General features: G+C 38.0%; 2 protein-coding genes and 1 long non-coding RNA gene across 3 annotated transcripts; 2 read left to right on the plus strand and 1 right to left on the minus strand.

Annotated features, from left to right (window-relative positions):
- Window positions 1-1,875: 1,875 nt before the first annotated feature.
- On the plus strand, window positions 1,876-12,102 carry LOC5568605 (U3 small nucleolar RNA-associated protein 6 homolog). The gene is made up of 2 exons (XM_001652389.2): window positions 1,876-2,287; window positions 10,559-12,102. Exons 1-2 carry the CDS (start codon window positions 1,997-1,999, stop codon window positions 12,047-12,049), a joined length of 1,782 nt encoding a protein of 593 aa, XP_001652439.1. The 5' UTR covers window positions 1,876-1,996; the 3' UTR covers window positions 12,050-12,102.
- Window positions 12,082-23,302, minus strand: LOC5568607 (SWI/SNF-related matrix-associated actin-dependent regulator of chromatin subfamily A-like protein 1). Its single transcript, XM_001652388.2, has 6 exons — window positions 23,216-23,302; window positions 18,494-19,051; window positions 17,141-18,167; window positions 12,749-12,899; window positions 12,553-12,684; window positions 12,082-12,488 (listed from the first exon to the last, which is right to left on the minus strand). Exons 2-6 carry the CDS (start codon window positions 18,996-18,998, stop codon window positions 12,123-12,125), a joined length of 2,181 nt encoding a protein of 726 aa, XP_001652438.1. The 5' UTR covers window positions 18,999-19,051; window positions 23,216-23,302; the 3' UTR covers window positions 12,082-12,122.
- Window positions 23,303-24,892: 1,590 nt separating this feature from the next.
- On the plus strand, window positions 24,893-26,476 carry LOC110676968. Its single transcript, XR_002500857.1, has 2 exons — window positions 24,893-25,077; window positions 26,304-26,476. It is a non-coding gene; the product is annotated as an uncharacterized LOC110676968 (long non-coding RNA).
- The last annotated feature ends 94 nt before the right edge of the window (window positions 26,477-26,570 follow it).

Raw genomic sequence — 26,570 nt, forward strand, 5'->3', positions numbered from 1 at the left:
TAGATGCCTGATCTCTCTGCTTTGTGACGACGAGGATTGAAGGGATTGAATATGCCGGAAGATTCCCGCCTAGAGGCAGCAACAGCCGCTCAAAATTTCCTTGCGCGGCTGTTGCTGCCTCAAGCCTGATTCGCTGCTGACAAGTAATTTCTTGACCTATCTTGATGCATGGAAAATTCCTGGAAGGAATCGATCAAGGATTGCAGTACGCAGTTGAAAAGAGATGTCAGTTCAAACGGGAGTCGCTGTAGAAAATTTCTGCAAGGAATCGGCGAGAAATTTCTTTAGTGATTCCTGTTCAGCAGCAAATCAGGCTTCAAGGTGGAAATCTTCCGGATCAACAGCCAACAGATTCGTGATCAAACGTTAGCATCCCACCGCAAAATCGCTAGTGTTTGGAGGGGATTTTAACCTCCAAATTGCCAAATAACCTCCAAACCATCACCTCCAAGTTAGTTCTAATACACTCCGTTATATGAAATATGGTGGCTCGTCGATCGTCGCAAGTTTATCGTTAAACAGTCAATTCGTCATCAAACGTCAACATCCCACCGCAAAATCGCTAGTGTTTGGAGGGGATTTTAACCTCTAAATTGCCAAATAACCTCCAAATCATCACCTCCAAGTTAGTTCTAGTACCCTCCGTTATATGAAATATGGTGGCGCGTCGATCGTCGCAAGTTTATCGTTAAACAGTCAATAGATTGAGGCATTTGTCGGCATGAATAGTAAAAAATATTCTCTAATAGAACTAGCAGTACCGTAACTGCTGGGTGGATGAGAGATTTGTTGTTAGGGGGTGGTTTTGATTTATGAATCTGTGAAGGAAAATATATTTAAGGAAGACTTGAATCGGGTTGGAGTTGGAACTGTGATTCAGAACGGATTGCGCCAGTTCCAACCTGGTTTAAAAACGTTTGTTTGAGTAGTTTCGGTGGCGCTCCTGTTTGGGGCGCCCTGACCGGGATCACGGTCAGTTTGAGCGCGCACCTGATTTGACGTTTGCAAATGTAAACAAGCATCCCAATGCAGGGGTGGAATCGAAAAACTGTTGCAAAATCACCACGCTGATACCCATAGGGTTGAACAAACTGTGCCGCATCTCGAATTATTTTTCAAAATGTGGTGAGTATCAATGTTTTCAAAAATTTGTAAGAAAATCAGGAGTGCATATAAACAAAATCTGAGAGCGTTAATATTCATTAAAAATGATTGTCTTTCGAAGAAAATTACAAAAACTGGGGGTTAGATCTGACGGAAATGGTCTATTGCAAATTATTTTTGTCGAATGTACCAGTAATGTGATGGGATGTACCGTAAACATAGTAATTTGGTCTGAAATTATATGGTAGTTTTAAGAATGGGTGTAGTCAGCTAAAATAGTAATTTTTACCACAGAATTTTTTCCCGTGTGCTGTAAAAAGAATATTTATTTCTACAAATAATTAACAATAGTGGTTTCTGCGCTCGTGTACATACACGTTACATGTCACCGACACTACTTAAAGATTGCTGGTTGAAAATATAAACAAAGATCAGCTGTTCCCAGCAAAATCAAATGGCAGTATTTTCAACCAGCAAATTTGCGCACGTGTTCGTGACACCGATCGGCGAATTGCGTAAAGTATTATAGGCCTTTTCATGTGACAGGTCCGTCTATGCATTTGTTTACATCGGTGGAGGACCGGTGCATACACGAGGCTGTCATTTTCATAGAAGAACTGTCAAAGAGCTTCCCGATCAGCTGTTTTGAAACGTCATTTGAATAGGCCTATTATTGTCCCTCTCTAAGGCCCATGCAGCACAGACCCATCTCCATATTTTTACATCGCTTCTTTTGCGCCTAAATTCCACCCTGGGTTGACGTTCCATTTCAAAACAAACTGCGCACCGTCGTGTTATCGTCGTTGTTGCACGATTTTCACGTGTTTTCATTCGGTTTATCGCAAAGTTCTTCGATTTATTTTATCGTTCGTTAGTTTGAAAAGCGTTAAAAATGAGTGAGTTTATTGAAAAACGTCGCGAGTTATCCATCCAGGAGTATGAGTTCATGAAGCACCTGAAACTCCTCACGGACGACGAAATTCATGGAATAAAAATGAAGCGCTTTCAGCACGAGCACAAAGTGGAACGCAGAGCCAAGGAGCTGCCGGATTTCATCAACTACATCGTTTACGAGAACAATGTGCTGGAACTGTTGGCCGAACGGCGCAAGAAGCTCCGGGTTTTCAGCGGAAGGCACAACCTGGAAAGTTGCATCTTCAACCGGATCAGAACACTGTATAAGGTACCGTGGGACAAGTGGGTGAAGGAATTCGTATACAGTGACTCACATTCATATTCGTACATGATCAAGTTGGTAAAAAAAAGCTTGTATCTGAATTAGATGTAATAGTGTTATAACAGAAAAGTAATTTCAAATGGGGCACTCTGTAAGAAATTTCTTGACTCCTTGACTGAGAATTTCCATACCTTTCTTCAGCGAACCAGCTCCTTTGTAGATCACAGGAAGCATATGATGTTCGACAATCATAAACTGTTTCCGTTTACATTCATCGTTGGTATACCGTGCTGCATCAATACCCGGACGCCTAAAGTGGTACAGATGTTCAAATGCGGGTATACAATGGGGTAATTGGTATTTTTTTAACTTATTATTAAGACATGTTAACAGTTAGGCCAGAACATGCTGATAAACATGAAATTAGCAATGAATTTTATGAAAATATAGCGAAAATTGTGTTATTTATGCAGCATGTCGTATTCACAAATCCGGACACTTGAATCAAAATCCGGACATTGATGCATCAAATTCCGGACGTTCAAATCACCACAGCTGTATTTCATATAAAAAATTAAAACTCAAACATACCTTGGTAAAACGATACATAAAATCATAGATTTGTGTTAAATAACGTTACTCTTTTGTCATTGTTTCCTAAAACAGCTAAAAACACAATTTTAAAAGGCTTCGGAAGGTGATGTGGTGTGCGCATCGTTTCCTCGCAATAAACAAACACAATATACACTTATTTGAAGTTAATTACATTCCGAATCACAAAAATATCACTTTTGAACATTTATATTAGGTTCACCAACAATTATAAATAAACATTTGTTATTAAAACTCGTAGAACTTGTTGCTCAATCACTGTGTCCGGATTTAACACCACGCGTATCAGTATCCGGACAATCTTCTTTTAGCACAGAATCATATGTATTCCCATTAGTTTTGCGAAACTATTCAACTCAACTGGAAGAAAACTTAAACAAATCACAGCAAAATGTGTTCCACATAAAATGAATACGTAACAAACGCGTAACGCGTCACCGAATTGCGGAAGTAGAATTCCTTAGATTTTCAGCAATATTCGAAATAAACGCGTCCGAGTGACACTGACTTTTGTTTTATGTATTTAACAATGTTTTACAAGGCTAACTTGATTTTATTTCACGTTACAATGATTAATGATAATTGAAATTGTTCGCGGCAACAATATTCTTTTGTTCAGAAGGATTTTTATCATTAAAATTAACGAATTTCACTAGAGTGCCCGGATATTGGTCCCGTCCGGATTTTGATTCACCACAGTATTGTTTGTCTTGTGTAACCGTTTAATTGTCCTGTTTCAAAAATGTACCGTGGTGAATCAATACCCGGACGCCTAAGGAGAGATAAATGTTCGAACCCTATTTTTTACAAGTATTTTACGAATTAAATTGAAGTGTGATATTGAAGTATATAGTTTTATACCAAATCTTGACATAAACGATGTTTTTCATATAAAAAATTATGAAAACATCACGAAAAACATTAACAGGGTGTCTACTCGTTTACCAAAATGAAATTCCCTGATATTTCCAGGTTTCTCCAGGTTCTACAAAATAATTCCAGATTCAAGAAGTACCGTTTTGTCTCAAATTCCGAACAGACTCATATTCCGAACACTCGGTTTTTGTATGGCGGATGAGGTGAAATATTTCGCTGAAATATGTCATCAAATTACTAGGAAAAGGCAGTCAATTGCAATTCAATTTTCACGTATTCCAATATATTTTATACCTCGGGAGTAGTGATGGTTCTCTAGTTCGAGACCACTAGAACTAGCTCAGATGAATTTGTTTGTGAATTGATTCATTTGAATACGATTTATTCGTGCTGTTTGGAATTTGAATCAAGGTGTTCGGAATATGAGACAGAATGAGCACAGTGTTCGGCATTTGAATCAAAATGTTGTTCCATATTTTTATGTTAAAACAATACTAAACACGTTTGAATAAACATTTTTATCAGCACACTCAACAGCTAACGGTTAGGCGTTGCGAAGAAATTAAAATTTTCACAAATATCAGCTAATTTATGTCTATCAGATGCATTTGAAGTCACTGCTGACCTTAAATGTTCGGAATATGAGTCAAAACGGTATTCTAATTTTATATGGCTAAAACAAAATAATGACAAATTGTTAAGTGTTTTTAATTTAATAGCAATTTATACTCTTCTAAGAATTTTTTATACGCATGTTAAAGCAAATGAATTTTATTTGCCAATGATGGAGTCTTTTATTGCGTTTGTAAGAAAGTTCGTCGTGAACTGAACGGAACTTTCAAGTTCAACAGCGTGCTTCTGTTTTTTTTGTACTGCGTTCTTGTGCAATAAAAGATTATGTTCCATTCATTTCCATGGGCCATTTGGATCTCAAGAACAGCTTCATGAACGCAAAAGTAAAATTTTATTTGGATTCATGATAAAATGTTAAAATAAAAACTTTTCGCAACTAAGCATACAGTTCTGATCTGCAAATTCTTAAAAATATCTCAAATTAATTGAATCGTGTTAATGGTTTTTACAAAAGTCATCTGCTCAAGTATATTCCCATCTAAATTAACACAAATAATCCGTAACTTTTGGAATCCTGGATAACACAGCCCAACAAAAATGACATTTTTGTGTGTCGGCAAATTACCACAAACAATACCTCAGGGAATGCAACAGGAACACCTTCAAGATCAAGTTATGTGTCTCTAGTAGATTTGGGGTTGCTGCATCTAATGCCGTTCGCAGAAACGTTCCAGCACGTCTGGATGTTTAGCTACAGGTCGCAAAGTTGTTTAAAACACGGGTTTAATTGATGTTTACATAGAATTTAAAATATGATTTATCAAAATTGTTCGTGATATAATCAAGCATGTAAAATAGGCCTTTAACTTTCATTTCAAATATAACTTGGTTGAGATCACACGATTAAATTTCGAATAAATCGATTTTTTCAACATATTAACAGTCTCCATACATAACTCTTCGTTTCTTTTATATGGCAAAATACAACACTTATCTAAATCATCAAAAAAAAAATTTGGAGAGTCAAAAACATCATGAACTTTGTTTAAAAGTATTGTTATACACATGCAGTATGTTAAAACTCATACTGCATGTGTATAACAATTAGGCAAATATATAACCTTACAAGCTGACAAACCTGCATGCAAGTTGGCTGAAATAGGCAAATTTAGTATTTTCAACATTAACTATATCAAAACCTAAACGTGCTGTGATGTTTCTGAAAACGGCAATGGATTCAGTAGCCCTTAATTAAGCAAATGGCGGTATTTTTGTGCTAGAGACAAAACCGTGTTCCGCAGAGTAACAGAAACATAGATCATCAAGCCCCCGGTTAATCGCGCCTGATCTGTATAACATTTAAAAGTGGCAATTAGGAAAATGAATTGTTACATTTCATTCGAAAATGTTAAAGTGTTCTAAATTAACCCTCTCTTTCCCATGTTATCTCCAGAGCTTTTTCTAAAATCAAATATTTTTCAATAATTTTAAAAAATTGTGCAGTTTTGATACCAACTACATGTCTTAAGCTAGGAAATTCAAAAAACTTCTTCCTGAAAAAAAACTACCAACCAAACGGTAATCAAAACACAAAACGAGTCCTAACAATAACCAGGAGAAAAAAGTTCGATACGACCAGACATTTCTTAGAGAATATTTCTAAAACATGTTTTGGAAATTTCTCGTGACAACGACAAATAATTTCTTATGGTTTGATAAATGGATAAATAACTAACTTTTTTTGAGAGAATTTGTTTTTTCTTCGGAAGTTCATTGAGTGATTATTTCCGTTGGAATTAGTCCTCCAGGGTTTTATCCGGTTATTCTTCCATCGGTTTTTCTAGAACATCCTCCAACACTCCAGTTTGAAACATGTTGAAATATTCAACCAGAAACAACTCTAGATGTGTCCAAGGATTATCCAGGATTTTGTACAAAATTGTTCATCAGAATTTCTTTAAGACTTTAACTATAAATTTATCTGAGGATACCTTCAGGAATTACTCCAGAGATTGCTCCTAAGATGTATTTGGAAAGTCATTCAGTAATTCTAAAAGATTTTTCAAGGAAGTTTTCAATTTAAAGAAAATTTCATGTATTTCTCCAAGGAAATGTGAATGGCATTTTCCAGAAAGCTGAGAATTCGTTGACATAAAATTGTGACGTTTTCCTAAAGCAAATTTCGGATAACTTTAAAAACTTTAAACTTGTGTATGTTCTTAAGTCACCCTTGATGAATAAGGATTTCTAGAATAACTTGCTCTGAAGAAATTTTACAAGATTTTCTAGATTATCGCTAAGATAATTGAAAAAAAATCAATTCAATCTCTGGTTAATATCCCACAAGATTTTGTGAAGGAACTCCTGACACCTTCAACTGTTGAAGGAAAACATAGAACGAAATCCCCAAAAAATGTGCAGGAATGATCGGAGGATTTCTTGAAAAAAAGTTGTAGTGTTAACTCGTGTGAAACTTTTAATGAATTTTTGAATATTCCATGGGAATTTTTTGAGTAATTCATTGAACAATGTTTGGAGAACTCCACTAATCCTTGAATGAAATACTGGATAAATTCCTAGAAAAATTCTAAGAAAACTCAATAATGAAACACAGGTTGAATTGAAGGAATTATTTTAAATGTTTTTAGTAGATTCACTCGAATAATTCGAATAAATTTTGAAACAATTCTTTGGAATAATCGTAGTTGAAATGGATAAGAAATTCTTGTCGGGTTTCTTGGCCATAAAATCTGGAATAAACCTATGCGGGTTTTCTTGAAAAAAAATCTGTGGAAATCTTTGGAATATCTCTTAGAGTAACGACTAGAGAATTCGGTTGAAAAGTTAGTAAAAAAATATCTAGAGATGGTTTTAAGAAATATGATAAGAAATTGTCAATAATTATCTGCAAGCAATGCAAGGAAAAAGAGACTTTTGGAGACCATTTTGGTTAAAATAGAGACTTCAGAGACCTTTCATCAAAATTAGGGACCTTTTAGTCTAAAAATAAGGACTAATTCTCTGCTACCGACCTTAGATATGTTAATCCTTTGCTGATTAAATATAAAGATATTGAAAACGTCAATTTGATATTTCCAAAAATTTCATACTCGAAAGGATCCTCACTAGCGTTGGGCGATTTTGAATCGATGTTCCGAAAATCGATGTTTGCTTTCCGATTAATCGATTTTTTGAATCGATGTTTGGTGTACCTAAAATCGGGTGAATCGATTCTCTTCATTCGACTCTTTGATTCGATTCATTTTGTTGAAATCTTTAAATATGTCTTAATGAGTAGAGTAAAGTGGGGCAAGAGTTTCTTTTTTAAGATTTCTAGCTCAATTCAAAACAAAACTTAGAATTGTCATGGTGGTTCGAATGCTATTCAAGTAAGAGACTTACACTCCAAATTTCATAAAAATCGATTGAAACTTGGAAAAGTTATGGCTATTAGTTGTTTTTCGACATAAATATTGTAATTTTTGGTCAAACTTTCAATGCATGGAACCAAATGAAGCTAAAATGTTTTTCAATATTTTATGTAAGGGCGTTTCTAGGCCTATCATAAGGATACTTTAACGTGTATTAGTTTTTGCATAAATGCTTGGAAACAATTTTTGGCCCATAGCGGGCAAAAGTTCGAATCTGCGGGGCAAAAGTTCGACCCATGTATAAACTCATGGAAAAGTTTTCATATTGCCTGAAATTCGTATGTTATCTTCAAATTTAGCAAAATTTGCCTGATCGTGCGAAAAAAGTCACAAAAATTTTACATTTCCACTTAATTGTGCGAAAAACTGCTATTTTTGGGTTTATCACAATTAACCCTGTTTTGGGCATTTTTTCGATGAAAATTTAGTGTGTATTTTTCGGCAAACATAAGTTTACGGCATATATAAGGTATGCTTGGATTGATATTTTGTGTTTTAGCCAACGAACCTTTGCCCCACAATAGATTCGAACTCTTGCCCCACCGGTGGGGCAAAAGTTCGTTTAAGACAATCCATTTTGAAACTGTTATAAATAAAAATGGGTAAATATTTTGACACAAGTTTATTCAACAAAATTGTAGCCAATATGTTGAAGGTTTACTGTATGGTATTTGTATTGTTTCAACTGCTATTGTTTTCCTGGAAACTTTAGTTATACCACTAAGGCCGAACTTTTGCCCCACCCTACTCTATGTGGAAAAGAAACCATATTTTTAACTAATCTTGAAGTTCAATTGATTTCCAAAACTGATTTGATTGAAAGATGTTGAAATCGAATGCAAATGCATTTGGTCTCATTTCAAGCTTCATAAATGTCAATTTTCATCCGATTCGAATCGATTCGAAAACATCGATTCAAAGGATTCGATTAAATCGGTGAATCGATTCGGCAGTTCAAATGTGAATCGATTCAGTTACATCGATGTTCTGGACAAATTTGCCCAATGCTAATCCTCACTGAACAACTGAAATAGTGTTTTGATAGCGGCGCAGCCGAATTTTTTTCGATTGAAGAGAATTTTTATGCAAACAATGGTTGCTCTGGGTTTTGACGCAAAAATCCTTTGTCGGGAACATATTCTACCATGAATTACTGCCTCAAAATAATTTCCCTGATTGTGATCGAAATTCCCTGATAATTCCAGGTTTTTTCCAGGTTGAATAAAATTCCCTGATAATTCCAGGTTTTCCAGGTTTTTCCAGGTAGTAGACACCCTGATTAAAATAATCAAGCATGCATTGTCTTTAAATCCGGAGCGTTGGTTTTAAATCCGGACACTTATGAATCAAAATCCGGACACCTGTAACGTAACGTGAATTATCTTAATGAAATCCATGAAAAGTGTATACACATTAATTCTTATGCCACATTAATGATCATTCAATAAAAAAAATCGATGCGGGCGTTTGTTTAACGATGCAAATCGAAATGAAATTCCAGTAAGTTTATGGTTCAATTACCTCTGACTGACGCAGATACATTGTGATTGGGTACTTGGTGTTTATAAGTATCACAAACCATGTCACACTGTTTTTATGCACTTTTAATCACTAGTAACACTTTAATGATATTAGTTTCTGCTTTTTTAACAATTTACTTTCCAAATTTTAATTCACACGGGTGAAACACAGTGCTTTAGAGCAGTGTCCGGATATAAAGTCACTTGTCTGCACTCCCGAACAGTCTCTTTTTTCACCACTCAAAGTATATTGTCACGTTGTATTACAAGTATGATGCCTCAGAACATCTTATCATACGTTTTATTCACTGTTTTATATAAAACACTTCTAGAATTGTGTAATATAATCATATAATTGTTAATCAAACGTTGTGGTGCGTTCGTCGAAACTCTTTCTGTATTGACCCACACTGCAAAGAAATCATGTCAAACTGAAGCAACATATTTGTTTTTATTTTTACCAATTATTATGCAATGCTAACTAGATTACGAATGAAACTAAAATGACCAATAAGGTTGAAGGAAGAAATTATGTATAAAATTATACGAATGATTCTTTAAATTTTACATTTAATTATTGATAATTATCAGTGTCCGGATATTGGTACCGTCCGGATTTTGATTCACCACGGTAACGGAAAAGAATTGAATGTGTGTCTGAAATTGGGGCCCAGATAGCCGTAGCGGTAAACGCGCAGCTATTCAGCAAGACCAAGCTGAGGGTCGTCAGATAGCCGTAGCGGTAAACGCGCAGCTATTCAGCAAGACCAAGCTGAGGGTCGTGGGTTCGAATCCCACCAATCGAGGATCTTTTCTTCGGGTTGGAAGTTTTCTCGACTTCCCAGGGCATAGAGTATCTTCGTACCTGCCACACGATATACGCATGCAAAAATGGTCATTGGCATAGTAAGCTCTCAATTAATAAGTGTGGAAGTGCTCATAAGAACACTAAGCTGAGAAGCAGGATCTGTCCCAGTGGGGACGTAACGCCAGAAAGAAGAAGAAGTGTGTCTGAAATTGACCCAATCCTACATTTGTACACAACGAACTTATCATTTTCGTTTTTTTTTTTTTTTTTTGCGGGATAAACATATTTTACGTTTAATATTTTGTTTTCCTTTGCCCCGCTTACCCCTAAACATATTTCATAAATTTCTCACTGTTTCGAATCACCTCACAGCTTTACGCATGAGTTTAGAAGATAAGTTCAAATATTTTTTAAAATTTGCATGTTTTTTTTTCTACTTACCCCGTGGCACCTTTAGAGAGCTATGGATCGGTTCCCGGCCGAGTATCGTCTGTGGACCCACTATCTGAGGCACTGCGAGAAGCACAAGCTGGAAACGGAGGGATCCCGGACGTTGGACAAAATGCTGAACTACCATGGAGATAAGCCGAAGGCGTGGATTACCGCGGCAAACTGGGAGTACAAACAGATGAACAGTATGGACAGGGCAAAGCATTTTATGTTCCGGGGTCTGCAGCGGCATCCGGAATGTAGAGAGCTCTACTTGAACTTCATCCAGCTGCAATTGCAGGAGGTTGACAAAATTTTGGAATCGACAGGGGAGGAAGATCTCGCAACGCTGATGGAAAAAGACGACTCTCCGCTGAAGCGAACCCTGGAGTGCCTGACGCTTGTGTATGACCACTATAAGGCCAAGGACCAGGATCTGGAATTTTTCGTTGAGGTTTTGGACAGCTTGAAGCAAAACGACGCGACGAAGAGTTTCGGGTTGACTGTTTTGGAGGACATGAAATGTGTGTTTGCCCAGAAGGAACTCATGTGGCACACTTTGGCCATGTTGGCACTGCGCGGATCACATTTGGTTAAGGCATCGAGCACAGAAGAAATGAAATCCGAGAATTCCTACAGAGAAAATCTTGAAGCTTGTGTTCGAGTGTACGAAACCGCGGTAGAAGCACTTCCCACCAAAGCAATGTGGTCTTACTACATCGACAATATGCTGAAAGTTAACGAAGATATGTCGTCTCATCAGAAACTTCGACGAAAAGTTCTGGGAGTTGCCTTCAAAAACGCTTTCGAAACTGGCTATCTTCACGAAGATAAATACGTTCAGTACCTGAAGCTGTTAATCCACACCGATAAACCGCAGGATGCGTTCATAAATGATGTCTTGAGTAAGGCTCTGGAAGCATATCCGGGTTCCGTCAAGCTTTGGGAACTACGACTTGTCTATCTGGCTCGTAAGCAAGATTCTTTACAAGAATTTGAAACCGTATTTAAACAATCTTTGGCCAAATGCAGTGAGGACGTATTGCCGCTTTGGATTGCGCGTTTTCAATATTATCACACGCATGCGGATCTATCCGACCGAATGGAGCATATCTTCAAAGAAGCCATCCATCAACCCCCAGTCATTTCCAAGCATTTCCAACCACTCTACTTGGACTATCTGACAATAACGGAAGACATCAATGTCGCTCGTAAGCAATATCGCCAAATGCAACGAGATTGCTGTCCGTGTCTGGAGCTTCACAGCAAAATGTCCCAGCTGGAGTCCATACAAGCACAATCGAACACTGACCAATGGCGATTGTGTCACGAAAACGCCACGCAATACTTTGGCGCGACAAACCCTTCCGCTTGGATCGATTACATCCGGTTCGAAAAGGAGATGGGCAATCCCAAGAACATGCCTATCGTTTTTGAACGAGCGAAATCACGCCTGGATGCCGATTTGGTTGCAGAATTTATCACTCAATACGAACTGCTGAGGAACCCGCTAGTTTAGAACCTCACAATTTCAACGTTTATCTAATAAAGTTTATTTCACAAAAAATATAATTTCAATCACGTTTTATTCACTAGAAATCCAGTCCCGCCAAATCATCGTCTTCGCCGTCGTCTAACATTTTTTGGAGCTCGCTGTTGCTATCAGTCTCATTTGCAGTCGGTTTCACTGCTTCACAAACTACGAAGCGGTCTAAGGTTCCCGTACTTCCCCGTTTCTCCAGATACGGTTCTATATTTCCCGCCGAACAGGGAGCATCCACATTGGTCGAATCGGAGAAATCCTCGTTGCAGAGACCTGCCTTGTTTAAAATGTTTTGTTTCTTCTGCAGCATCGTCCAGATGATGTCATCCGCAGTTCCCTTGGCGAGAAGGTAGCGAACTATGACTGTTCCTTCCTGACCGATTCGGTGAGCGCGGCTTTCCGCCTGGGCAAGCGTCTGTAAGTTAAGAGAAGGGTGATCGATAATAAGGGTGCTGAACAAGATGAACTTTTAAGCTTACACTCGGATTCCAATCAAGTTCAGCAAACATCACCAATTGGGCAGCAGTCAGGGTGATACCAGCGTTGCAAGCCTTCAAGGACAGGACGGCAGCTCGACAGGAATCCTTGGTTTGAAATTTTTCCACCAGGCTCTACATTACGGGAAACAGCATTAGATTGCTGCATTATGAGATATCAAAGCGTCGCGATACTCACCGATCTCAGATCCGATCGCGTTGTGCCATCGATTCGAATAAAATCCACCTTTTGCTTGCTGAGATACTTTGAAATGGCGTCAAGCATTTTGATGTGATGAGCGAAAATTATGAATTTCTGCTTCTCCTTCAACACTTGCTTCAAATAGCCACTAAAAGCACATGGAAAAAAGGTCACATTTTGTTTTTAATCAATCAATGCATCATAACCGGGCTGGTAGCGATCGAGTCATTTGAAACCAGGAACTTTACCCTTAAAAGGCGTGCACGACATCTTTTGCTTATATCTTTTGAATCAATTGATCAATTCATCAAATTTTAACAGTTTTGTGCAGGGGATTAGTTGCAACTCCAAATACATACTACATAAATTTGCATAATACGGTTGGAAATGTAGTTTACACTAATGATACTTGGTAAAATTTCAATATATTTCGAGTGTATATGAATATAAAATGTATCAAGCCTTGCAAGCTCATGTGGAATACATTTTTACAGTCATAATCATATGGCCATATGAGATAATTAAATACAGGTGGCAGGAGGTCTTAGTATGCGATCCCATAGAACCAACTCAAATCAAACGTTGATTTCTATACTGTGCCATATAAAATCATATTAAATCGACAAAAGACGACCATCGGAAGTATTTCTGGCCATTTTGAATAAGGTTATCATATTAAGTCCAGTTTACCCTGTCTTTCCCATGACTTTGATCGACTGTTTCTATACGAAAAAAGCATCTTTTTGAAACGTGCTTGAACAAACAATGTTGCAAATGGTTTAAATTTTTTGATTGTTTTTGAACAGTTTTACTATTGAAACAGCTTGTCGACTTTTGGACTAATCTGATGAGTATTGAAATATATTTTATTAACTATTGCATAGTATTCATCTGGTTCGATTTATCTCGAGTTCGTCGAAAACCAATGGAGCTCTGGAGCAACCATGGGAAAGAGAGAGTTAAGTACGCCGTTTTTGATTCCCAAAGACCGTTTGTTATCATTAGAAAACACTTGTTAAGAATAAGGATTATTATGAACCACCCTAATGTAAAACAGTTATCTATTATTGTACATGCCTCACTTATCACCTATCAGTCTGATAGTGTGAGCGAAACCATGCCAATAGGATCTCTTTCGTATTCTCGATCGGGTACTGAGCGTGTTTTATAAGCAGTAGAGAATAGCCAGTCCAGTCAGTCGAATAAAAATCGCCAAACGGAGAACACAGTTTCTTATCGCCTAAAAAAACCCTTATTTACGAATCCGACACCGAGCCTAGTTTTCATTTCGTACAACACTCATTATGCGGAACACCAAATAACACTGTTTCAACAAATTCACACCTTTAGAGGTAAAGTTGGGACAGTCTGGACGTATAGGAGCCATTTGGGCCTTGTTCAGTAGCCCCGGTATTTGGTTCCAAAATTTAAATTTATATTTTTAGGAAAACATAAATTTGCACATAAATGAATACTTTGAGAAAATTCTCACCACAAGAAACATAAGATCCAGCTGTTTTGTAAAGGTAAAACTATCGGAAGCTAAATTTAAGTATTTTGGATATATTCAATCATTGTGCTGAAACTCAGGCTTATCAAGAAATTCCCAATGATTTATTTTTGAACCCCTGATTCCATTAAGAATCCTTGAAGGAAGGATGAGAATCCTAAAAATATTCTGATGAATTCTATTAGGGATCTCCTAGAATCCTCACAGAATTCTCATTAGTATCTTTACATGGGTTCCTCGCAGGATTCACATAAGATTCTTCGCAGGGTTCACATCAGATTCATCGCAGGATTCTCATCAAAATTCTCTCAGGATTCTCATCAGAATCCTTTCAAAATTCTCACCAGAATCCTTCCAGGATTTCATCAGCATCGATGCCGAATTCTCATAAGAATCGTTCCTCATCTGATTCTTATAAAAACTCTCCCAAATTTCTGTTCATAATACTTCCAAGATTCTCAGAATCTGTCTAGGATTCTCATCACACTTCTTTTTAAGATTTTTATCAAAACCCATTCAGGATTCTCCACTAAATGATTCCAGGATTTTGCATAGAATCCTTTCAGAAAGCACAACAGAGTCCAGCTCAACAGAGTCAACAGCTATCCAGAATTTATTCAAAATTTTCATCAGAATTCATCTTGGATTTTCATCGTAATCTTTCGAGGATTCTCATCAAATCTTTCAACGATTCATATCCAAACGTTCTACGATTTTCATCAGAAACATTGCAAATCGCAATTTTCATCGCTATTTTTCCAGGATTCGCGAAGAGATTCTTCTAGAATTACCAGGATCAGAAACCTTCCAGTATTGTCATTAGAAACTGTTCATTCTTATCAGAAATCTTCCAGGGAACTTATCAGAAATTTTCCAGGGTAAATGCTCTACATGAGCTCGCAATACTTTATACATACTATTCTGCCCATACTCGCATAACAGTCCCATTTGAATTTTTACCACTTTTGAGTTAGCTTCAGGAATAGTGTTATTTTTTAGAGTTCTTTCTAAAATCAATCTTAAAATTTTATTTTTGTATGGATGAAATGCGAAAAAAATACCAAACCAGGTGCGTCCCATATTGAAAGTACCCGCATAACAGTCCCATTATTTTATTACAAAAATATTGAAACAAATCTACTCCCGTCAGGATTTCTAGACTTTTGCATTATGATTTTCATTCCTACAAAAGAATAAAAAGTACAATAACGGTGATAGAAATGATTTAAATATAACAACATTACTTATTCTTATGTATTTTAATGCCATCTTCACTGAAGGGGTAGATTTTATTCTTGCCAGCATCAACTATAGCAAAATGAATTAAATATATAAATTTTCTCTGAGTCAATGCTACCGCAGACTATCTATCGCCCTCTGATCCATAATCAACTTACTCGCTGGCAAGATCACCATCTAACGGTATGTAGTGACAGCTTTTTCGGACGTCGCAGAATTTTGAATTGTCGGTAGCATTTCCATGATCAAACGGATTGTTTACACTACAGCCCCTAATTTTGCTCATCTAATCTACACACGGCAATATTATCCAGGAATTCCTTCATCATCATTAAGCTGGCCAAAACTTGCTAGTTTTCTTGCTAGTGCTACCTTGACATGCAAATTCAACACCCACGTACAGTGAGTGGATTCAGCGAACAGTCCGTTTAGTGCGACCACAACGGTTGAATCAAATCTTCATTTAATCAGTACCATGTTGAATATCACTGACACCACCTCCGTACAGTTTAATAACTTTAGGTACATTTTTATAACTAAAATATACGAGTGCATTTACTATACAGATTTAGAAGAAAAAGTGACTTGGAATCGGTTGTGAACATCAATATGTCAAGGTGCGCGATAACAAAGTAAGCGAGCCCCATGTAATGGGACTGGTATGCGGGTATTTTTGCATTTGACTAAAGAAATACTCGGATAACGAGTCCCATTTGATTTAATTCCCTTATTTGGCTATTAAAAATCAATGATTCAATATATTTTAGTTGTTAACTATTGTTTTCTATTGCATTGACAACATTTTCAGCAATGCCACTAATTTCAACTTCTACAAGTAGCGATAAAAGACGAAAAGGGCACTCATGTTTAAATGCTTTTTTCTCGACACGATGATTTTCATGATGGGACTGTATTGCGAGTATGGGCAGTATTATTCACGTAAATACATTTGAAATATATTGAAATTTTACCAAAGAACACTGATGAAATAGGAGGCGTACACATTTCCGGCCGTGTATTCGGATTGGGTACCGGTATCCAAATCTTTGTGGGTACATGTAGTGGTGCAACTAATCCCTTGCACAAAACTTTTAAAATTTGGAGAATTGATCAATTGAGTCAAAAGATATGAGCAAAAGAGTGCAAAAAAGTCGTCTACGCTATTTAAGGGTTAAAACAAACTCTTGCCTGAAGAGAGAGAGAGAGACCAAACAAGAACCGAAAAAAAAACAAAAAGAAACCCAACAAAACGTAGAAAATATGTTTGATTTCTTTTAGAATCTGACCAGACATTTCTGTAAAAACATTTTATTATTTTAAGTATTAGGGGGCCCTTGATCTTCTTTTCAGTTGAGACTCTGAAGGCAAATCAAAATTTGATAAGATTATTTTTCTATAATACTGTTACAGGGTGTGCAGATACCCTGTAACAGTATTATAGCTAAATAATCTTCGAAGAAACCACTACAAGAGTTTCTGAAGCTTTTGCTCGAGTTATCTGAAAAGAATTCTTAATGAACCTAGAAAAGCGTCTATTTTGGAGAATGGATGGAAACTAGAGACTTTTTAGAGTCATGCATTAAAATAGTAGCCAAGTCCCAACAAGAGACTTGCTACCAGCCCTATAACAATCATCTTACCATACGGCCGGAGCCTTGGCCACAGCGGTGGCACTATAATACTGGATCAAGATTTCTTCTCGTTCGCGACCTTTACTCATCGAATAGTCCGCGGCGTAGCTGTTTAAATTTTCCTCCGTCTCTTCGTTCTTACTCAACAACGATCCGTCCAATATCACAGTTTCTCGATTTTTCTCCGCCAACTGACTCATCACGTCCTGCTTCGTACGTCGAATCATAAACCTAGCTGCCAGCAACAGGTTGAGTTCCTCCAGATTGGACTGGCCACTGGCATCCCAACCGAACTTGGACTGCTTTCCAGCGCAGTATCTGGTACTGTACTCCTTGAAGTTGAAAAAGTGCCTGTCCAACATTTGAAGCTGACTGAAAAGCTCAACCGGACGAGATAGGGCCGGAGTCCCGGACAGCAGGATCACGCGTTTTGCCTTTTTGGCTAGCTCTTGCGCCACAGCCGTACATTTGGCTTTGAAGTTTTTCAACGTGTGCGATTCATCCATGATTATAAATCCAAATCCTCGTTCTAGAAGCTTCTCCGCACACTTTTCCATTAAACTATAGCTCGAAATAAGAATGCGTGCATCGTGTATTTCGTCTTGACTTCCCTGGAGAGTCACAATGTGGTACAGCGGAACATGTCTGAACAACTGCCGAATCTTTGTGGCCCACGTGTCCCTCGTAGACGCCGTCGTGCAGATCAGCAGAGGCCAATTTTCCTTATAAAAATCAGCCACTGCCAGCGCTTGGTATGTCTTCCCCAAACCCATTTCGTCCGCTATCAATGCTCGACCGCTCTTATCTATCGCATAACATACACCATCCTTTTGAAAATCTAGCAACGTATCGACCAGCGAAGGTTCTATGCCGTTCAGGCACGTTCGGGATATCTTCGGACGAGGACTTCCATCGAACAACCGGAGAATAAATTTTGGAATAGAGCCTATGGAAACGTGCGGATTGAGGGCCGTCACCCTCTCATGAACCATAGCGTAGTCTTTGATTCCGAAGGTCCACAGTTTGGTGCTGGGATCTGAAACAGATATAGGTAAAAGTATTCAAATGAAGCCAACAGACAACATTATAGGGTGGCCACATAGAATCAGCTTTGTAATTCCCGATTTTTTTCTGTCACGTTTTCCCAACATGTTATAATACCTACGCTTTTACCCTACTACCTATACATGTTTCTTGCTAGAGACGATCTGTTTGGAAAAAGGGATCAAACAGGAGTAGGAATTATATCATATTCCAATTCAGGCATTTGGGTTCATTCGCAAATCTGCTGGAATAATCCATGGGTGAAATGCTGGGCAAACCCATAGAGAAATATCTGGACAACAAAACTATCAAACTCACCATACTGCTTGGAAGAAACGCTTTTAAACACTTCAATAAGCTTCTCGTGGAATCCGGACGGCTGGACGACAAATCTCGACTCTGACACCAAAGCACACGAACACGTAACCGTCCGAGTGAAGACCGGAGCCACCTTATCTGGCGTTCCGTTTCCGATGGGCGTATTCTTCACGTACGGAAGCGTCTGAGAACGAGGGTTGTTGAAGAAACTTTTCATTTTGCCGCCACCTTCAGCCGGTTTCGCGCCGTTCGTTACGATTTGCTTGAAGTTTGAAACCGTTGAATTGGTCCCGTAGAAGGAGCCTGGATTGTGTGTCCCACTGGGCCAGGGTCGTTTGTGAGTTTCAGCGGCATGCTGGGTACTGGTCGTTCCGGCAACTGAGGACGAAACTAAACTCGGTCCGCCTCCGCCACCAACGTTATTGTTCAAACCGTTTTTCCGAGCGTTCAATCTCTCAATGGCTATTCTTCGTTTTTCGGCGATTTCCTCAGCAGTGCACGACATTTCGATTGAACGGTGACGAAAGCAGTTTGCTAAATAAGGCTAATGTTATGTACAAGAAAAAACACTATAAATTAGGGCTCATTTTTGGCCAAAAATATTCACGAAAAACTAGAACGATCGCAAAAGGTGTTTGTTTACGTTAACTACGCGCTTTTCAACGTCATTTTACCAGTGCTGCCAGAACAAATCTTATCAAGACTGGATTGATCTCTCATTTGCTGCAAGGGATCTGGTAGGGTGGACCAAGGTATTTATATAAAACATGTCTTGTGGTTGTTCTTCACACTGTAAACTCGGCATTACCCTTTAATGTGGGAAAAATACTCTTTATTTTCTGATATATGGAAACGTCAAATAAAGGGTACTTTATGTTTTTGAAATAAAGGGTATTTTATGCCCATTTCTATATTCCGTCTATTTACCCTTTAATGGGTGAAAAAGTTCTTGCAATTTTGTATATTAGATTCACGAAACAGCGTTTGTTGTTCTTTAGTTTGTTAATATTATAACAGTAATAAACATTTAAAAATGCGGATTCATAGAAGGTAGGTTACCTTTCTTTTCTTATCGCGTCATCTATCTAAACAAACAATAAAATATTTTATAGAATGACTTTGCTGCTCAATACATCCCGTTGCATGTCCCGCTGTATAAAACTACCAGGAGCACCTGCCCCATAACGCTAGTTGACGAATGGATTATTCTCTTGGATCAACATTTTTATTGTAAATCTTTTATTGAATAAATCTTCCTTGTATTTATAAGTCTCAGAGCTGATGATTTTATATACGAAAATGAATATTAAAATAATTAAAAATTAATATTTGCAAAAAAGAGAGTAAATTTTACTCTGTTTCCCAAAAACGATTTTTCTGGATAATGGGTAAAATTCACTCGTTGATTTGACGTACAAGCCGTCTACTCTTTAATGAGTAAAGGCCCTTTACTCTTTTTATGAGTTACACTGTAAGATCAAAGTACCCTTTAAAGAGTAAAAAAGTACCCTTTTTGAAAGAAACTAGTTTAACTCATAAAAAGAGTAAAGGGTCTTTACTCATTAAAGAGTAAGCGGCTTGTACGTCAAATCAACGAGTGAATTTTACCCACTTTCCGAATTGAATCCAAATTGGAAAAGGGTAAAATTTACTCTTTTTTTTTTGGTTGATTCTTGGCGATTTTCAAAGCATATTTTAATGAAAAATTGGATTTCAAAGTATCAAAATAATAGATGTATAGCTGTACATGTAAAACCGATTTATTGAATAGAAAAATCATAAATAAAGCACACTTAAAACAGGTTAAACTCAACGGGATTGTTCACGACATTGTCCGGATCCTAGAATACTGGAACTTCACTTTTCGAGCTGATAGGGAACCAGGCACCCGGTTTTTGATTAATAGGCCTACAAATATATGACAATGTTACCCTCGGGTACAATTTCAAAACAACTAAAATATATTATACTTACTTGTTTTTAATGTTTCCATCATTATTGGTGCTTTCAAGATCACACAACAACCTTCTTCGAAAAGTTTCGATTGTGACTGATCTTACCTAATACAATTTTCACCCATTAAAGGGTAAACCCATGAAACTTGGAAATGGGCAAATATTACTCTTTATTGAAATTTTTGAAATACCCATTATTTTGACAGCTGCATATATCAGCAAAAAATGGGCATTTTTTATTCTTTAAAGGGTAATGGCGAGTTTACAGTGTAAACTAGTTTCTCTCAAAGAGGGTACTTTTTTACCCTTTAAAGGGTACTTTGGTCTTACAGTGCAGATGATTATTGACTAAGAGCAACCGTAATGGTGCGCGACTAAACTAAATTACATAGCGCACTATCATTACGCTGATCCGTACCGGGCGCTGCTAACCAGGGTAGCAAAATGACAGCGCTGCTTTCGGAAAGCATCGGGTGAGCAAATTTAGCAGCGCGATAGTTGCGCTGCTATTCGATTTGAATTCAAGCATACGGTGTGGGATATGAAATTCTGGTTGGAGTTTTGGAAATCTGATGCATGATGCGCGTGAAGTAGAAATTTCAAAATTTTGGGAATTCGGGTAAACCTTCAAGATTTTGATAAGAATACAGGTCGGACTCGATTATCCGGAGACTCGATTATCCGGGATTCGATTATCCGGAATTTTAGACTCGATTATCCGGAATTTGTTTTTCGATGTTCTTGGTTTTCAATTTTTATGCATGAATCTGAAATAATTTGGTATTGCAATATACAATATGAATGGTTTTGCAGTTTTGAACGTATTTAAGAAAAAGGGGGTTTGAAAAAGTGGATTTTTGTGTATGCTGGTCAAAGTTTTGTTTTTCTTGTAAAGACCCCTACTGCACAGACAAACAGACGTCACACTCTCATCGATGTCCATCGACCAACTTTTTAACGATCGATTCGAACATATGGTAGGTGGTCAATCGACCACCCGCAGCGCTCGCGTCGCTTTTATTCGTGTTTGACGTTTACTCACTACCGCCATCTGTTGGTCCATCGGCCAACTACAGTGTTTTTAGCATTGGGCGTACATGTTTTCGCGACTATGATTTTGATCGCGATTTGTTCAAAGTGTTACGTCTGTTTCTCTGTGCCTACTGTTTCTAGAAATAATTTCTGGTTACGCCACCGCATCATATAAATAAAACAACAACACAAAGATAATATTTAAGTTCTTTTATCGAAGATTTCAATTTTTTTCTTAGTGATTCGATTATCCGGAGTGAAAAAAAAATCGATACTCCGGATACTCCTGTACTAGGAATCTGATGCAATTATTGGAAATCCGATAGAAGTTTATGAAATATTCGAAAATCCTCGTAAGAATTTATCGATTTCGGAGAATTATGGGATTTTGGGATTCCGACTGGAATCCTTAGAATTCCGACTGGAATCCACGGGATTCCGACTGAAATCCTCGGGATTCCGCCTAGAATCCTTGGGATTCCGCCTAGATTCCTTGGGATTCCGACTGGAATCCTTGGGATTCCGACTGGAATCCTTGGGATTCCGACTGGAATCCTTGGGATTCCGACTGGAATCCTTGGGATTCCGACTGGAATCCTTGGGATTCCGACTGGAATCCTTGGGATTCCGACCGGAATCCTTGGAATTCCAACTAGAATTCCGACTGGAATCCTCGTGATTTCGGCTGGAATCCTCGGGATTCAGACTGGAGTCCTCGGGATTCTGATCAGAATTGGAAAGAGATTTTGATAAGAACACCGACTGGAATCCTCAGGATGCCGACTGGAATCCTTGGGATTCCGACTGGAATCCTCCGAATTCTGACTGGAATCCTTGGGATATCGTCTGGAATCCTCGGGATTTCGGCTGGAACCTTAGGGATTCCGGCTGGAATCCTCGGGATTCAGACTAGAGTCCTCGGGATTCTGACTGGTTCCAGTTCCAAAATTCTTATAATTCCAGTCGGAATCCCAAGGATTCCAGTCGGAATCCCAAGAATTGCAATAATCCCAAGAATTCCAATCGGAATCCCAAGGATTCCAGTTGGAATCCCAAGGATTCAAGTCGGAATCCCAAGAATTCCAGTCGGATTCACCATAATACAATCAAATTTGCAATATTTCTTGTAAGATTTACAAGGATTCCGGTAGAATTGGCAAGGGTTAAAATCAAATTAGCATCCAATCGAATTCATAAACAATCTCAAAAATTTCCGATAAAATTCTTATAATTCCGCACCAGAATATTACGGTTGTTAGGAAAATTTTCCGGTTTGCGGTAGCCGCAGAGTTCTACCGCAGCTGTCAAAGTTCTACCGCAGGATTCGAAATCATTCTATCATTGAAGCAAACAATTCAATCATAGTATGCTTGAAAGAGAAAACGCTATGAAAAATAGCAACAAACAGCAAACATCAAGACGGTATCCAAGGTATCATTGAAGCCTACTGATGATTTACCAGTGCAAATCAGTGATGTGACAGCTGCGGTAGCTTTTCGTTGAACCGTAAAACGGAAAGTTTTCCCTAAAATTGCAATATAATAGATATCCCAGCAGAGTTACAAAAATTCCCAACCTGAATTGATCACCATTATTTTCACAAGCAACGACCGGTACGGAAACGAGTTACTAAATATGGTAGCCACCGGTGTGAGAATGAGTGACTAAACTAAAATGACAACTCTGGGGGTGATCATTTTAATTACCCAAATAGTCGCCCCCGTTAAAGATGCTCTAAAGAGTCTAAATTATAAAGAGACGAAATCTGATCATATTCAAAATAAATCAGCTAGCAACTATTCCAAATCTATTACGCAGCACTGCCAATGTTGAATCCCACGCTAAATGTGAGTCACAGGTTTTATGTGTTGAATTTTCACAGGTTTGAAAAATTGACTGAATGTGTGGAAAACCAATGTAATGAGTAGAGCATTCTTTATGCAAAGCATGAAAATTGCAACCGACACTCAAGTATTCAGAAAACATGCTACTTCAGAAGAAGCAAAATTTTCGCGGGCGATAACATTTTTGTGTGAGCCGTTTTCAGCTTGTGTGAAAAAGTGTTTGACTAGTCTCCTGCTCGATTGGAATGACATTGACAGTAAACTTGGAATTCCAATTGGAACATTTCGCTTCTTTGCATATAGTTTCTTTATTATTGACCGTTCACACGGTTGTTTGCGATTACCCTTTAAGGCCCAAACGCAATGATAGCGGAACGGCAACGGAATGCGGAACCGGTTCGCCAGCATGAATCACACCATCTCGTCTGAGCTGTCAATGAATGAAAGTGAACCAACACTGAGTCGACTAGCATGCTATAATTCATTCCGGCGAACCGGTTCCGCTTTCCGTTGCCGTTCCGCTATCATTGCGTTTGAGCCTTTAATGGGTGAAAAAATACCCATTTCCGCTAAAAGTGCCTCTACCCATTTAATGGGTAAACCCTGTTTACTCATTAACGGGTAAAGGCAGTTTATGTCAAAGGATGGGTATTTTTTTACCCGCTTTGTAAATCGTGCTCGTGACGTAAAAAGGGTAAAAACACAGACAAACAGACGTAACACTTAGAACAAATGTCGATCAAAATCATAGTCACGAGGACATGTACGCCCAATGCTAAAATCGGTGTGTTTGGCCGATAGGCCAACAGATGGCGGTAGTGTGCAAACGTCAAACACGAACAAAAATGATGCGAGCGCTGCGGGTGGTGAATCGGCCACCTACCATATTTTTGAACCGGCCGTTAAAAAGGTGGTCGATGACTAATGATGAGAGTGTGACGTCTGTTTGTCTGTGGTAAAAATTTACCCTTTTTGTGAATGGTAGATATGGACATTTATAATTTCATCAATTATTACGACTCTTGAAAGAAATTATCGGAAAATGCAGTTTTATTTGTAAAAATCATTGTTATATAAACTTTATTAATAAATACATACACACATAGTGTTATTACACTAATCAGTTATGTATTCCCTTGGAGGACAGATGCGTGCGGCAGGAGCAACGGAACCATCTGAAAATTATTAGTGTTGATTATAATCAGTTTTTCTAAATAACGCTTAGTATTTGAGGTCACAACTTACCACTTATTTAAATGTTTCCATCGGGAAATACGTTGCATGCAAAAAGTAACATCAATACGAGTTGAATTATTTAAAAATTCCGAAACTGCGCACAGCTGCAGGTGATGTCAGCCAACTATTTTTTCACCCATAAATGGGTTTAAAATCACCCGTTTTTAACAGCCATTGCTTCTCGAAAATGGGTATTTATTTACCCGTTTTTCATATATGAATTTACCCGTTTTCTGACAGATCCGGTCGCTATTCGACAAAGAGTATTTTTTCACCCATTAAAGGGTATTCGCAAACAACCGTGCAGTTCCTAACTGTTCGCGACCGTTTGAAACAGTCGTCGTTCTAAAGTTCTAATGTCGTTTTTCTTTATTTGCACCGCCTGCACCGTTTTCCCACCGGTGTAGCAAAAGTTGCACCCAAACCGTTCTTTTATTCCGCAGGTAGCACACCGTTTTTACACTCGATTGCCACCGGTGCAGAAAATCCTACACCCTGATCGAGCTGGGTGTAGCAGGTAATGCACTCTTTTTACCAATACATATATGGATCTTAACTGTCAGTGGTGTTCTTGTTTTGGTCGTTTTGGTAGATTTTGTTGTTTTCGGTAACGAACAAGCGAGATCTTCATTTGCGCTCATTTCCGACTACGCAGATAAAATGGATTTATTTCGGAATTGAATATTCTTAGTATTTATTAATGCTACAATAAATACAGGTTTTATAAGAATAATAAGATATACTGAGTATGTTTCATCAGTAGAAGCTTTTACGGCTTATATTTAAAAAAGGAAGGCTTCTCTCAGGTGTTTGAATTTTTTTTTTTTTTTTTTTCTATCTTTATTAACGAGATTTTTAGCCCTGGGCTAGTTCATCTCGGGACCAACGGCTTTACTTCCCTTCCGAAGGAAGTCGTCACTAATTTTTGTTTGTGACTATCTCGGGGATGGGATTCGATCCCAGGTCCTCGGCGTGAGAGGCGTGTGTTCTAACCACTACACCAGGCCCGTCCCCGTGTTTGAATTGCATGTATACCAGTACTACAGTAATACATTAAAAACACTTTAGCTCGGTCAAATTTTCCGAAATTTGCTCATGGATGCCAACAAAATAGAATAAGTAGCGGCTGGAGCTGTATGTTCCCGTATCTTAAGCACGGAATTCAAAATTTCTGGTTCTATGTTTTTCAAAAATATTGACGAGTAATCGACATTGATTTTCCAATAGAATTAAATTCTAAGGCGGCATCCACAAATTACGTAACGCTCTAGGGGGAGGGGGGGAGTATGCTCAAGCGTTACGGCTCAGACAAAAATTTAAAATTTTTCATACAAAAAGCGTTACGGAGTGGGGGGGGGAGGTGGTCAAAAATTTCCAATTTTAGCGTTACGTAATAAATGGACGCCGCCTAATGATGATTGATTTCCGTTGCTCTCTTCGCCTTATTACAAAAAAAAAATCAGCTTTTGCATTGTGAGCTAGAAACATTGCGGGAGTATGAGTTTTGGCGAAGTTATTAGCCAGAGAGAGGATCGATGAAATTAAATAAGTCCTTACACTATTGAAATATGAAAATTCTGATTTTTTTTAGCATATATTCATGGTATCAATTCTCAGGAAAAATAAATTAATGTTCATATGCCAAACATTTATTTAAACATTTTACATTCAGCCAGTGTTGTAAACACCATTAACAAACTATCCAAAACCCGAACGAATCTAATGTTTCCGAATCCCTTACAGCAAATCATGAATAACAGAAACAGCTGTTCTATCTGTTTGAAGAATGACATTTTGTTTTGATTGACGCCTTCACTAATACTATCATACGCTGTCAAAATATTGCACCGAAACCGTTCTATTTTCCGGTGTCAATTGTTACACTCGCACGGTGCACCGTCGGGAATAATCGAAAACGACATAAGCTAAGCGGTCGGTGAAACAGTCGCTGTCAGATTTGGCAGCAACAACGAGCGAGAAGATTTTCGCGCGCAAACTACCACCACTACT

The sequence above is a fragment of the Aedes aegypti genome, chromosome 2, assembly GCF_002204515.2.
Source record: "Aedes aegypti strain LVP_AGWG chromosome 2, AaegL5.0 Primary Assembly, whole genome shotgun sequence".
In the NCBI taxonomy this organism is placed as follows: domain Eukaryota; kingdom Metazoa; phylum Arthropoda; class Insecta; order Diptera; family Culicidae; genus Aedes; species Aedes aegypti.

Bases quoted from the DNA above. Each gene is read 5' to 3' on its own strand.
- LOC5568605 (XM_001652389.2), top strand. From the start codon at position 1,997: ATGAGTGAGTTTATTGAAAAACGTCGCGAGTTATCCATCCAGGAGTAT. The intron at 2,288-10,558 runs GTACCGTGGGAC...TGGCACCTTTAG, and splicing joins GGATCAGAACACTGTATAAG to AGAGCTATGGATCGGTTCCC.
- LOC5568607 (XM_001652388.2), bottom strand. From the start codon at position 18,998: ATGTCGTGCACTGCTGAGGAAATCGCCGAAAAACGAAGAATAGCCATT. The intron at 18,168-18,493 runs GTGAGTTTGATA...TATCTGTTTCAG, and splicing joins CGTTTCTTCCAAGCAGTATG to ATCCCAGCACCAAACTGTGG. The intron at 12,489-12,552 runs GTAAGCTTAAAA...CTTAACTTACAG, and splicing joins AACTTGATTGGAATCCGAGT to ACGCTTGCCCAGGCGGAAAG.